The 14,274-nt window shown below is 43.9% G+C and overlaps 1 protein-coding gene across 3 annotated transcripts; it reads right to left on the reverse strand.

Annotated features, from left to right (window-relative positions):
• Positions 1 to 3,740: 3,740 nt before the first annotated feature.
• On the reverse strand, positions 3,741 to 13,137 carry PRDX4 (peroxiredoxin 4). 3 transcript variants are annotated; one of them, XM_085210804.1, is made up of 8 exons: positions 12,836 to 13,136; positions 10,748 to 10,865; positions 9,874 to 9,990; positions 9,201 to 9,323; positions 8,074 to 8,204; positions 6,569 to 6,603; positions 5,467 to 5,513; positions 3,741 to 3,866 (listed from the first exon to the last, which is right to left on the reverse strand). In XM_085210804.1, the coding sequence occupies exons 1-8, from the start codon at positions 13,056 to 13,058 to the stop codon at positions 3,863 to 3,865; spliced, it is 798 nt and encodes a 265-aa protein (XP_085066930.1). In that variant the 5' UTR covers positions 13,059 to 13,136; the 3' UTR covers positions 3,741 to 3,862. The 3 variants fall into 3 exon arrangements, with proteins under 3 accessions (XP_085066930.1, XP_085066921.1, XP_085066916.1); XM_085210795.1 differs by lacking the exon at positions 5,467 to 5,513; XM_085210790.1 differs by lacking the exons at positions 3,741 to 3,866; positions 5,467 to 5,513 and having other exon boundaries at positions 5,546 to 6,603; positions 12,836 to 13,137.
• Between the last annotated feature and the right edge of the window lie 1,137 nt (positions 13,138 to 14,274).

Here is a 14,274-nt window from a genome sequence, read left to right on the forward strand (position 1 = left end):
TATTGGAGCCTAATGAGCAACCCCTTGCTGGACTTGGTCTAGAGTTATTAATTGAAAATCTTTGTATTAAGCTAACATATCTGGCTGGAGCTCTGTAGCAGGAAATAGATGTTTCAGCTGTTGTGCCATGGAGTACAGCAAGAAGGAGGGGGGCTGCGAGAGTTGGATGGCCTCCCCCCCACCCTCCTCAGTTAATGCTGTTGTAAAAGGAGAACTCTGCGATTGGCTGAGTGCCCAAAAAGCACTTTGTTTTCAGTGCCTCTATTTTTCTGTGTTTAAAAAGCAACCTTCCCCTAACAGCTTCTGGTAGCACCTCTTCAAATATTTGTGATACTGTGGCAGCTAAGTCACAATGTAAATCTGCTGCAGCTCTTAAAGCACTGACCGGTGAGTGAGGGCTTTAGTTCAGAAACTGCCTCTAAAATTACTGCATGTCTGATTGCTTTTGCTGTATGTTCAGCCTTTGGTGACAGACTGGCTTACTGGTCCTCCTCTGAGTGCATTTTAAAGTTGGTGTGCGTGACAGTACTGCTTCACCAGCCAACAGGAGAGGAGAATGGAGGTCTTGGCCCTGCATCTGGGCATGACACGTTCCCAGGTATACTAACAGGACTGAGGGCACCCCTAGCTAAGGGCAGGAACCAGCCTTGCACGTAGAAGAGGCAAGTGGGTTTTTGTACTGCCTCAGCACTTCATTAGCATGAATGAGGCAGAATGAACTTCAGATGTTTGATTGCAACTGCCTCTGCTCTGCCTTTGCCAACTGCAGACCACATTGACGCTGATGTACGCAAACTCTAGTTATTTTTCTTGGTGGTTTTGCTGGAAGATCTCCAAACCTCCACATGCTGGCTGTATCATGCTAAGCGTTGATCAGTCACCCCAGACTCTGAAGTAGCAGCTATCACATCATCATCCTTAGTTACATGATTGATTCATTGCTATTTTACTGCATTTATCAGGCATGTATGTAACATACAGAACATGATCCTTCCAGCAAATGTCAGTGCAGAGTAGAGCTGTACACTTTCAAGAGCTTTATCACTCTGTTCACATGCTGTTAGTTTATATTCTGCTTTCCGTCACTGCTTCCTTGATATTTCCCTGGAGATAAGGGAACCGTTGCCTGGAGTGCTCTGAGTTGTTTCTCATGCTACTGTATCATGGAGGGCAAGACAGAAAACAACTGATGCCATTAAATGGCATGTGGTGGCTCAGAGTGCTCTGAAATAAAGTTCTCAGTAGATTCATTAGAAAGGCAGTGGCTTTAGTAGGCAGCAATAAGCAAGACTCTCATCTTATCTTTCATTTCATTGCAAATCCTACTAACAAGCCCAGAATGAGAGACTTCTGTGTTTTTCTTCCTCAAGTTTCCAATATTCTTTCATTCATGGAACTATCTTTCCTCCTTTGTTGTCCCTCTTGTTCCTGGAACTTTTGTCTTTCTTTCTGCCAGCTGCCAGCTATCACCTCTCATCTCAAACACCAGTGTGTCTGTGTTTTTTTACTCAGGCTTGCCTTTCCTCAGCTTCCCTGCCAGCATACCCAGACCTCTCTGTAGAACCCCATTCTCTTTCTATGGAAATAGCATTTCAAGCTTGTAATGTAATATGGGGAGTCAGGCCTTTGCTTAAGGACTATTTCACAGAATCATTTGAGTTGGAAGGGACCCTTGAAATGCCATCTGGTCCAAATCTCCCCTGCAATGAACAGAAACACCTACAACTTAATCAGGGTGCTCAGATCCCTGTCTGTCCTGACCTGGAGTATCTCCAGGAACTGGGCATCCACCACCTCTCTGGACAACCTGTGGCAGAGCTTTTTTTTTTTTTTTTTTTCCCCCCAGTAAACATTCTTGATCCTGTTTTCTCAGCTTGGGCTTTGTCCAGCTTTCCATGTTTGCTTTTTGTTTGATGCTGTCACTGATCTGCTACAGCGATAGAGCCTGTGGTTTTGTTCTCTGACTTGCTGCTTACCTGGCTCAGCAAGAAGCACGTAGGTGGGCACGCATTCAAAACACAGGTGATAGCTTACTGCTGTTTTGTAACATCTCATTAGCTGCTTTAGTGTAACACAGGCTCCTGCTGCTAGCAGTAGGTGTGAGTGACCTGGCTGGAGGCAGGCAGGTGTTGCTGGAGAGCAGGGCACAGCTGCTACAAGCAGGCACATAGCTGAAGCTTGTTTTATGCCTTTGGCTGCTTATTACCAGCCATGAATAACTGCACCTGCATTAGTCACGCTGCAGTGGCCTGGAAGACGTTGATAATATTTTAGGTGCTTCAGGCTTGTTGAAGGCTTTAGGCAAAACCCTGAGTAAAATCAAGTGGCTGACTAACACCACAGTTACATGAGAAATCTGCTCTTTACATGCCATCCTCCAGTCTTGGAGATGGCAGGGGCTGCAGCAGCATGTCAGCAGCCCTTGGCACTTTTCTTCATACAGCTGTGCCTCTGCCACATGCTCCTCCTTTCCCCAGGCCTCCTGAGGATGGGGCGGTGGTGCTCAGTGTCTGCCTGCCTGAGTGAAACATGCACTTAGCTATTACTTCTGTCAGAGCTGAAGCTGAGGTCCAGCAGCTGCATGTGCTCCCTGTCTGCAGTGACACAGCTGGGCAGTACTCACCAAAGTTTACAAAGCCAGGTAACTTCATGGTGAAAACAAAGCTGCTGGGCTAGTTCTGCAGAACCTTAGTTAGTGAGGTGTGTGCACAGGGACAGCTATTGTATGGTCTGGTGGGGGAAGAGGAACTGAGGTCTCAGGAGCACGGGGCCCGAGGCTAGCAATGCAGCGTTTCTGGATTAGAACTGGGGGGAAGCCTTCTCTGCCTTCTTTGCAAGGATGATCTTGGTGAAGGTCATCTTCTGCTCTCAGATGATCTTTATCCAGCTTCACAAACACTAGAATGCTACATTAAAATGAGGGTGAGATAGGAACAAGCAATAAAAGACATGCTTATGGAAGGGGGCTCCAATGCACAAAAGGATTAAGTGTGTCTTATAAGGTCATTGTTTTTTTTTCCCCTTGAAAGAAGAAATGTGTGTACGTGACCCACAGGAGTTTCTGAAGGCCACTGGGCACATCAACACTCACCTTGGGGTTGCTCCCTTACAGCTAGGAGCTATGGCTAGTGAGAGGGGCAGAGCAGAACACTAACCAGTATGGACCTCAGTACCAGTGTAAGACCTGGGAAAATGCAGATAACCTGTAATGGAACTGATCTTATCAGCATATCAGCTACAAATACAAGCATGGAAGAAAAAATCCTGGTTCAGTTCTTGAATGATGAACTACAATAGCAGTATTTTATTTCATGCAGATGTACTGAATAATGAAGCCCAGGGTATGTGCATAGGAGCTTAATGAAAAATATCTTCTAGCTTTGCAAAACTGGAAATTTAATTCAGCAACTGTATTTCTGGCTTCAGGGTTAGCTGCCATTCCTACCTGACTATGGTCATACCACAACCAAACGCCTGTTCTGTAGCTCTAACAGCATGACTGAGCAAATGATATTTGCAAAAATTAAGCTATCTATCTTTAGCAAAACTTGTGAATCAAAGCTCAAGGTGCTAAGAAAAATGTGTTTTAGGAAAACCAAGCACCTAAACAAAACTTACAGGGTAAACATGTATTTCACAAGCATGCTCTGATAATATAGTATTTGTACCTCTAACAAGTATTTAAGCTACCAGAGCTTTACTTGTCTGCTGCAGATAATATATTAGTCACACTCATGAAATTTAAGAAAATTAACGAAATTTTATTGGCAAAAATCAAGTTGAACGTGACCTAAGTAATTAAGTAGAAGTCAGCCTCAGTTTAGTTTATCAAAATACTTCAGTTTTCCAGCTGGATCTGGAATTATCTGCACAAGAAAGAAAATGAAAATGTTAGTCTAAAAACAAAACTATGCAAATGCAAGAACTTGTGAATCCAGAACAGTACAATACTTGAAAATATCGTAGAATGGTTGATTGAAAGGGACCTTAAAGATTACTCAGATCAGAGACCTGTGGTTTGGATAAGGACATTTTCCACTAGATCATGTTGTCCAAAACCCCACCCAGCCTGGCCATGAGTGCCTCCAAGGGATGGGACATTTCTGGGCAGCCTGTTCCAGTGCCTCACCACCCTCTGAATAAATTTCTTCCTAATGTCTAATCTAAATCTCCTCTCTTTGAATTTAAAACCATTCCCCTTTGTCCTGTCACTACATCCTGTTGTAAGAAGCCTCTCCAGCTTTCCTGTAAGCTTTCTTTTGTACTGGAAGACCACAGTGAGGTTTCCCTGGAGCTTTCTCTTCTCCAGGCTGAACAAGCCTAGCTCCCTCAACCCATCTCTCTAGGAGACATGCTCCAGCCTTCTGATCATCCTTGCGACCTCCTCTGGACTTGCTGTTGATACAGCCCAGGATATGTTGCCTTTCTGGGCTACAAATGCACAGTGCCAGTTCATGTTTTTCATCAACCAATAAGCCCCAAATCCTTCTCCTCAGGGCTGCTCTTAATCCATTCTCTGTCCAGACTGTATCTGTGCTTGCGATTGCCCACGTGCAGAACCTTGCACTTGGCCTTGCTGAACTGCGTGAGGTTCACATGGGCCCAGCTCTCAAACCTATCAAGGTCCCTCTGGCTGGCAGCCCTCCTCTCCAGTGCCATGATCACACCATGCAGGTTGGTGTCATCAGCAAATTTGCTGAGGGTGCACTCAGTCCCATATCCATTGAGCAACTCTACAAGTGTGACCATCCAGGCAGTTCCTTCTCCATCAAACCCATTTATCTCAATTTCAGAGACAAGGACTTTGTGTGAGACAGTATCAAACGCTCTGCATGAGCTCAGGTAGATGACATCAGCTTCTCTTCCCTTATCCACCAATACTGTAAACCCCATCACAGGAAGCCAAATTTTTCAGGCATTAGTTGCCCTTAGCGAAGCCATGCTGACTGTCACTAATCACTTCCTTGCTTTCCATGCGTCTTATCACAGCTTCCAGGAAGATCTGCTCCATGATCTTGCTGGCCGTAGAGGGGAGACTGACTGCTCTGTACTTCCCTGTCTTCCTTCCTTTCCCTTCTTAAAGATGGGAGATGTATTTCCTCTTTTTCAGACAGTGAGTACTTCACTGGACTGCCACAACATCTCAAATATGATGCATAGTGGCTTAGCAACTTCATCAGCCAGTTCCTTTAGGACCTGCAGATGCATCTCATCAGGATGCAAAGCCAACCCACAATAACCACTGGAGAATAATCTATCATTTGACCTGATAATAGATTACTATTCATCACTAAATATACTTAATGGGAGTAGCAAAACTAGTTAATTAATTGGGGAAGAGAGAGTGCAGCCTACCAATGGAAGCATTTTGGCAGTTAAAAGCAAATACCTTTATGCTCCTTGCCCCAGAAGCAAGATATTTTAATAAATTAGTTTCTATAATCAAGTGCCTTAGAATTTACTTACAGTTCTTCCCTTGGCCACCACACTCTCATGGTTTCCTCTGGTTTGATCTAATTAAATCAAACACATTTACAAGGCATGGCTACATCTTTGAGAAAGTATCTGAGCTACCCTGCTATTTAAATTATCTGCATGTTTTGCAGAGAGGAGAAAAACAACTGCTTACGTAGCAGTTTTAAAATAGTACTATTGGACCTATTCTCGGCATTTTGATGGCTTTTAGAAAATATGCTAATTTGTATTATTTAGGTAACCCATGGCTAGGGCAGGCAGAACTCTGAAGTGCCAGAATGTGTCTTTCCATTAGATCAGCCAGCCCTCTTTTACCTTACAATTTTAAAATCCATCGGCGCCCACTAAGACTCTCCTCTGCTAGCTGCAAAGAGGTGACTCATAGACTGTAGTCATCAACGAACATTTTCACATGCAGTAAAGAAACACTCCGCTGTTTTTATTATCAGTTAAAAATGCTCACTACTTTCCATATTTACAGGCTACTGGAACCTGCTTTCAGTTGAGACAGCTCTTAAACAACAGTGCTCGGTCATCACCAAATGGTTTAAAAGAAAGCCACATTCTCAAATTAATGATAGTGATCTCATGTGTCCTAAGCAGCTCAGACCTCCAGTAAAAGCTTCATTATCCTGCTGAAGCTTGATCCAAGCCCAGAGAACACAAACAAGTTCAATGGGTGTTTATCTGATCCCCAGCTCTTCTGCTTGTGTTAACTGTGGGTGAGTACCAACAAACGCACGAGAGCTTTTGTGTAGCAAAGCAGTGCTCTCTGCTGGAGATGTGATAGTGGCACACTCTCTCTACCAGATTCTAAAGCAGATTGTGAACTCGCATCCTTTTTTATGGCAGTGCCTAGGATCCACAGCGAGACTCCACAGAACCAAGAATTTATATGGCCATATAACTGAGAAGACAGGATGGAGTCAACCTAACCTCAACCTTTCAACTTCCACTCAAGCTTTAACTACAGTAATGTGAACTGACTCCTATCATCTTCTTCAGAGTTGCAAAGATTCTGGATTTGACTTTAGAGGAAATTATCTTGGTGTTTCCTAATAGGATATGCATTTAAACATGAACAGTGACTTACTGTTTCACTGCCAGGTTTCCAACCAGCAGGGCAAACTGGAGGAAAAAGAAAAAAAAGACAAAGTTTGTACAAGTATTTTTACACACGCTTCCTTTTCTGAATTTCTTTCATGTTCTCTTCCTGAACTTGAAGTAGAACACCGCTGAAGTGTCAGAAATAAGGATCTACAAATAACTGATATGCAGTCATCTTTATACATGGGATGGTGTCAGTAACACAGTTCATAATTGGTACCACGTAGCATTTCTGTTAACTGAAAACTGTCTCTCTCTGGATGGATGCCTACAGCTTGGTTTAATTCTCATGCTTTTTAGGCAAAGCACAGCATCTGAAAATGAACACCCATTCTGTTTAAGCACAGAAGTTTCATGATAAAGTTCAGGTGACTACACACCTATCTGCCTTTCTTTAAAATGGAGCAACGGGAGATGACAGCACATAGTTAACATGCAACGCAACTAAAAGCTCTGTGACCATCTCAACAGTTGCACATTCCAAATTGAAACTCTCATCTGTTGTGATGCTTCAGCCACTGTCATTATGCCTTACTACACTGCTTTAAGGTGCTCTGTCAGATTAAATACATCCAATGCAATTCAGGAATTGCAGAGAACTTTTCCTCCTGTTCTGTGCAACAGATCCAGTAGAAGCACTGTAGAGACTTTGTAACTCAGAAAGGGAGACTCAACTTCCTCACTCAGATACAAATATCCTAAGTACCAGCATTCAGCTTTATGAATTCTGTATACCAAAACATAATGATGATTTGTACCTTTAGATAAAGGTACATTTAAATACTAAAAAAAAAAACCCACACCTGAGTTGAAATAGAGGTTAAAGTGCTGAACACATACATTAATTGTTAAATAAACACGTTTAAACAGATACATTAACTTGAATATTTAAAAAAACCCAACAACATGACAAGTTCATCATATGCATGAACTGCAGTGAGGGAATATAGCCATACTTGAGACAAAGTTATAACAAGCCAGTGAAACATTTGTCAGTGGAAAATTATCACATAGTGCTTATAAAGAATACAGCAGTGGCAGCATAACCTTCACAGCATAATTGTGTTTCTTGACAGTTACTTGTCATGCAACATCCACAGAGGACAAGGACTACCCACATCTTGATTCTTTCAGGACATCAAAACATACTGAAATATTTGCCCTGATTCTTCAGGGCGTTGTATTTTATACTGCTTTATCCTTTTGACAGTACATAATGCCTCTGTTCAGACCAGGGAATGCTTTGTTTTGAGTTGGAAGCTCACCTAGTCCAACTCCCCTGCCATGAACAGAGACACCTACAGCTACAGGAGGTCTCAGAGCCCTGACCAGCCAGAGATTATTGTATCAGAACCATCAAACCACTTCATTCACTTGATAAGGCTAATCTCTAATGCTACTGAGTACTTTTCTTCCAAAAAAAAAAATCTATAAATACAACTCCCAGTCTAAGTAAAACAATCTTCAACATGAAAATACTTAAAAGAGCACCTTCTCCATGTTTGTCTGTGTACTGGAATGCTTGTACCAAACGAAGCGTTTCATCCACTGATCTCCCCACGGGAAGGTCGTTCATGGTGATCTGTCGAAGGATTCTCTTATCGTCAATTATGAAAAGGCCCCTGTAACAAACAAGTTCTTTTTTTTTTTTTAAATGAAACAAAACTAATTGCCTCGTGTTCACACACTATCTTATGTCTGCTGGATGGGGAGAAATTTCATCTCTGCAAGCACTACACGATACCCACCTCCTTATGATACTACTAACCCACTGGGCTACCTGAGCTATGGGATGAGATGAGGGCAAGTTAAAAACAACAAGGAAAATACACTTCTATGCAGAACATACAAGTAAGTGATGGCAAGCCCAACCAGGGGATGATGCAGGTGCTATGGTGTCAGGTGGATCCCAGAGGTTTACAGAAGACCTGCCTCTTGGGGCTGTTAGTTATCAGTATTCTTGACTCCAGCTGAACTTGGGAAGTCCCTGAGTAACAACAATTCAGGGGAATTCTTACCATGTGCTTGCCTTGCCCTCACATCTGCTGGCTGTAATGCAGGGTTATCAACCATGCTTTTTGTTCTGACTCATTACAGCTTGTTTTTGTGCATTCTTATCTCTGCTCTGGGTATGAATTGTCAAGCAAAAACTGCTCTTGCTCTGCAACAGTACCACATTTTGGTTCTGTGTAGTTTGTCAAAGGAGTATGCCAACATCTTTGGGGGATTACTATGATCTCACTCAGACTGCTTAGTACTCGTGTGCTTTCAAGCAGTAAAGGAAGACTTCATTTAAAAGTTCCTTAGCATATATTACTTTTTTTTAAGGATAAATAAGCAGCATGATGTGTTGTTAGAAAATTTAAACTGTTTACATGAGAAGGTAAGACCTCTTGTATGTACATACTGCGGGCTTGCTAACAAGCCATAAAGAAGAGCTCAGAGTGCTAACAGTGTTAGATGAGATGTGCTATTTTGTACAAAAAAAATGAGCCACTTCAATATTAATGTATACAGCTCAATGGATAGCAAAAAAGAGAGATGTCAGTGTATATTTAGATATGAAGTAGCAAGCAGTAGTTCATCAAGACAAAATGAACGGTAACCAAGTGGAATACCTAAGTGTGTGTCCTTGATCTTCCAGATATACACCATAGTCCTTGGAAATCTGGTGTGTTAAATCTGAAAGAAGTGGAATCTTCATTGGTCCGAGTCCTCCTTGTTTTCGAGGAGTATTAATCCTTTGAAAGTAATGAGTTACAAATGTATTATTCATAATGATTTCTGTTCTTTACACAAAATTAGAAGCCAAAAGCCATTATAGTACTCACAGAAGAATTCAATGCAAGTGACATTTTTTTGTTCTGCACACCAGGGAAGTGAATGCTATCTCTGGTTCCAGCAACGTGTACAGTAGCTCTTCTGCAGTGTTTGGCCACATCAATTAACAGTGACCTCTTTCTTGTCAGTCATATTTGCTTTATACTAACATACCTACAACTGGGAGAGCGTACCTCATTTTTATAGATTTTAGCATCTGTATCTCATTTTTAGTATTTGAAGAATTTTGGACTGGGACAGGGCACATTTCAAACAATGCACATTAACAAGCTTCAAAGATAAAGATATCTTCATACAAGAGTGTTAACACATTTTATCACTGAAAAGCAATTCTAACATTTGTATCAATAACATCATGCTGTTACACATTATGAAATCTGGGGATGTGGTTCCTCAGCTCAGATGGACCTATGAATAACTTTCAGCAAAAGACAAGGGTAAGATACGTACCATGCTAAGTGAGTGAACTTGGAGTCCACGGAACATGCTACTACTTCAGTATTTATTGCTCTGAATTCCTCAATTCTGTCACTGAAGGCGATTATTTCGGTTGGACATACAAATGTGCTAGGTAATTTTAAACAAAATAAAGTCATATTTTCATGATATGTTCAGTAAGTTCTCTGTTTAACATATCAATAAGCAGCCTCGTCAAAGCACTTACATTTTTACATAAAATAATGGAAAGTATGGGTTTATCAGAAATTATTTCAGCTTCCACATATTTTTTCCTGCTTTTTCAAGTATTTAGCAAAATGCTGCCTGCAAGTTTCGCAGTCTGATCCTAGCTTGGTTCCAAATGCTTTATTACTGAAAGTTATAAACCTACAGTTAGTTTGCAGTCTAGATACAAATGTTTTTACAGACTTTCTGAATATTAACTGGTTGCATTTAAGCACGATATGCCAAGCGTTTCACAAGATCATACTGGTAATTTCTTGTTCAGTGGAAAACACCATCCCTCAGTGTCCTACATACACTCTGGAAAATACAAATGGGATGCTGCCCTCTGTTTGCAGCAGCGATGTACAGCATAATATGGAATGCTGAGGTTGCCCTACTGGGTACCAGAGACTGAAGATTAATCTTTTGAATTGAAACGCAAATCAGCAGACACACCTAGTACAACAAGCATCATGTTTTAATTTTACCAGTGCACAATGATAATACGATGGCAAAGAGAGTAGTTTCTCCTACTGCTCTCTTTTTCTACCTCAAACCCTTCCCAAATAAAACAAAACAGAAATAAAAGAGAAAAATGAAGGAATTAGATGTTTTGTGTAGGTGAACTCAGTGTTGCTTTGCCTACTCATATCATACTTACAAGTCAAGAGGATAGAAGAAGAAGACAAGATATTTTCCTTCATAATCTGTTAATTTCAGCTCTTTAAACTCTCCATTAATGACTGCTGTTCCTTCCCAGTAAGGCGCTGGCTTCGAGACTGAAATATGAAGGACATTCAAATTAAAGTCAGAGTATGAAGCACGTGTTCAAAGCAAGCTGTTCGTTAGCTCATGCACAAGGACAACTGTTGTCCTTTTGCTTGAAAAACAACCTACTGCAGAGTCACAAAATCAACCTTTCTTACTACTTTGCAGAGGTCAAAGCGGCAGAGGTAACACAACAGTGAAGGAACGTGCATTTTAGTTGCATGGAAAGCAGCTAATGACAGAATCACAGAACTGCAGGGCTTTGCAAGGGACGTCAAGGGGACATCGAGTCCAACCCCCCCTAATGCAACCAATTCGTGCTTATGCATGAGCTTCTCAAATCACTGGTAATCAAGGCTGCACAAGCATTATCTCTTCATAGTTAACAAACCACAAGCCTACTATCAGCTCATAAGAGAACATCTGTTAGACTGAAGGAGAGACTGTTTTAGATTTCAGGAAATCACACTATTTGTTTTGAGTAACTGTTAGGAAAAAGAAGCTTAAGATGGTTCAAATTCATCCTGTAGGCATGAAAAACCATTTGCAATTCAAATTCATGTGAAAATACATACTACAGCATGTTCAGAAGCAAATGCCTAAAAATGGGGTATATATTAGCCAAATTACAGCTCCTAAGCAAACTGTAACTTGAAGACAGCTGTGCTTTTTTGAACACATGAAATGTATTTCCTATTGAAAGGATGAGCCTTGAATTTAAAAATATTAAAAATTATTCTGACAGATACCATTTTTGTAACAGTGTGAATTCTGAGACAAAGGGTAGAGTATGTCAGATACAAAAGGTAGAACCCAGCTGATGTGAAGACACCTGTGATGTCCAGAATGTTGACACACTGCCCCAGGAGATTATTATGCTGTTGAGAAAAATATATAGAACCTTAATTATTATCCAGATGATGACTGTGCTGTTAAGCTTGTTTTCATAGAATGACCCACAGCTACAGAATTCAGCTGGTGAGGAGATGTAGCAGGGATTGCCCCAGACATAGGGCCTGTAAGTGGGAATGGCCTCTGTCAGTTTCACCTTGTGTAAGCTACAGGGATGCGGTAATGCAAGCAGAGAGAATCAGCAGCCACGACTGATGATTTCAGTCTACTTTTAAGAAATGCTCTTCCTCTTATGTCTTGTGTAGAATTATTTTTGCTCAGATCTCAAGCTCAGAACTTCTAATGCTTTTTTAGTGTAGGTAAGGGACTGTTCTCAAGCGAAAGCTGAGATTAATGCCTGAGTTACTCAGAGCTGTCCCAAAGCCTTCCAAACGCCACTCTTCACAAAACCAGCAACCCTAATCACCTCTCTTTGTAGGAAAGCACTGCCTCCAGCCGATTAGGGGGGAGATGGAAGAGAAAATAGGCTGTATTTTGACCTGCTTTTAAACTCAGGCGTTTTTGTTTTTCCTTTCGAAATACTTGTCTTGAGACGCTGCAGAGCCGCATTACAAAGGGAGAAAAACACAAACAATCCTCGTGCATCTTGACTGGTTGTCCGTTCTCATTCCGTCTGCTGAGGAGCGTTTAAAATGGAAGCCGCAGGGGAACGACCGAACAGCGTGAGCTCTCACGGCGAAGATCGCCTCCGATGGATCTCTGCGCTTTCCGCTCCACCAAAGGAGGCTCCTGCTGCCCACGTGCCGCCCCGAGAGCTCGCGGCCGCGGAATGACGGGCAGAAGCACAGAGGCAGGCGGCCAACCAAACCCCGCACCGACTGCAGGCACTCCAATCACCGCCCGCTTCGCTGCGGCAGGGTTGACGTGGAGCGACACGGGCAAAGCGAGCGAGCGAGGCGGCCTTTCGCTATTCCTAATCCAAACGAGGGCACAAAAGATTCCCCCTCCCGTCCCGCCCCGCGCCGACCGCTCGTCCTGACGTGGCCGCGCCGCCGCCGCCCCGACCCCGACCCATCCGCCCCCAGCCCCGCACCCGAAGCTTCTCCCCGCCCGTCCGCCCCGCACCTACTCTTGGCCTGGCTGAGGTGCAGCGAGTGGTCGGTGACGGGCACTCTGGCCGCCTCCCCGGGGTAGACCTGTCCCCCCGCGTAGTAGTGGCACTGCTCGTCCCCGCGCTGTCGCGGCGGCCGCGGCTCCTCCGTCTCCGCCCCCATCGCCCCGTGCAGCAGCAAGGCCAGAAGCAACGCGCGGCTCCCGACCCCCGCCCGCGGGCCCCGCCGAGCCGCCTCCATGGCCCGCCGAGCGAGTGCACGTCCCCGCCGCGCGGCGCGGAGGGGCGGTGGCTGGGAGGAGCTTGGCCGCCCTCCGGAGCGGGCAGGGCTCCGGCGTCGCCTCAAGGCGCTGCGCCGCCAGGGGGAGCGGCTCCGCCCCGAAGTGGCGGCTGCTTGACCCCCGCAGGGAGTGGTACGTCGTGTGCTTCCCTGGAGAGAAAGAATGAAGTGGTATTTGTGGAGGGAGAGCGTGCGTGCGGTGCGTGATTGAGGAAGGGAACTGTACCGCTGTATCAGATTTCCCATCTGATAGCTCTCATCTGTGGCAAAGTGGGCATTTCATCGTGTGCGGTTTTACCAATCTGTACTGGCTTGGAGCTTTTGTGTTCTGCCCTAATAGATGTAGTCAGTTTAGAGCAACATGCTGGTTTTGGTTCAAATTCTTGAGTAGGTGCCACGTGTGCAGCAATTCATAGTAGACTGATAGATGAGCGCTGTGACCAACTGTAGGGAGCCTGCTTTAGCTGGGGGTGGACTTGGTGATCCTCAAAGGTCCCTTCCAACCCCTCTGATCCTGTAGGTCTATAATTCCAGGCTGCCCAGTGCAGTGGGCACGGCACCAAGCTGCTGGAGTCCAGGGAGCATTTGGACTGCACTCTCAGGCATAGGGTTTGGATTTTGGGTGACGCTGTGTGGAACCAGGAGCTGGGCTCAGTGATCCTTGTGGGTCTCTTCCAACTTGGGTGTTCTATGGCTCCATGACAAGCAGTAGGTCATGGCAGCACAGTGTCTGGCTGCCTTGGGCTATGCTGAGCCTATCGATGTACCATGGTTCAAATGGGTTGGTTAGATTGTAACTGGGGTCCTTGGAAATGAATATGTGAGAGAGCTGAAGGTATGCCTCCTCCAAAGTGGGGACATCAGTAACCTTTTGCTCTCGGAGCACCACGGATGCCATCTTCTGGAGAAACTAGCAGTTCAGGCTCTTGCAGGGGAACATCTGCATCACATCCTATCTCTACCTATGATAGACACACTTCCAGGATGGTGCAACACCCACACCAGAGTGGATAGGTTTGATGTTCCCTCATCCTGTTTTTTCGCAGTGAGTTGGTGGTGTCCAGCATCTGATGATATCTCCTAAAATATTGGAAGCAGGAAAAAATCTGATCTTCAGTTTAATGCTGCTGTTTAAGTTCCACTTTCCTCCTCTATCAAGAACAAGTCATTAAAGGGA

The sequence above is a fragment of the Meleagris gallopavo genome, chromosome 1 (assembly GCF_905368555.1).
Source record: "Meleagris gallopavo chromosome 1, MGAL_WU_HG_1.1, whole genome shotgun sequence".
Taxonomy (NCBI): Eukaryota; Metazoa; Chordata; class Aves; order Galliformes; family Phasianidae; genus Meleagris; species Meleagris gallopavo.

Bases quoted from the DNA above. Each gene is read 5' to 3' on its own strand.
- PRDX4 (XM_085210790.1), bottom strand. From the start codon at position 13,058: ATGGAGGCGGCTCGGCGGGGCCCGCGGGCGGGGGTCGGGAGCCGCGCG. The intron at 9,991-10,747 runs GTAAGTATGATA...AAAATTACCTAG, and splicing joins TTCTTCTATCCTCTTGACTT to CACATTTGTATGTCCAACCG. The intron at 6,604-8,073 runs GTGCTCTTTTAA...TTTTTCCTCCAG, and splicing joins CACAGACAAACATGGAGAAG to TTTGCCCTGCTGGTTGGAAA.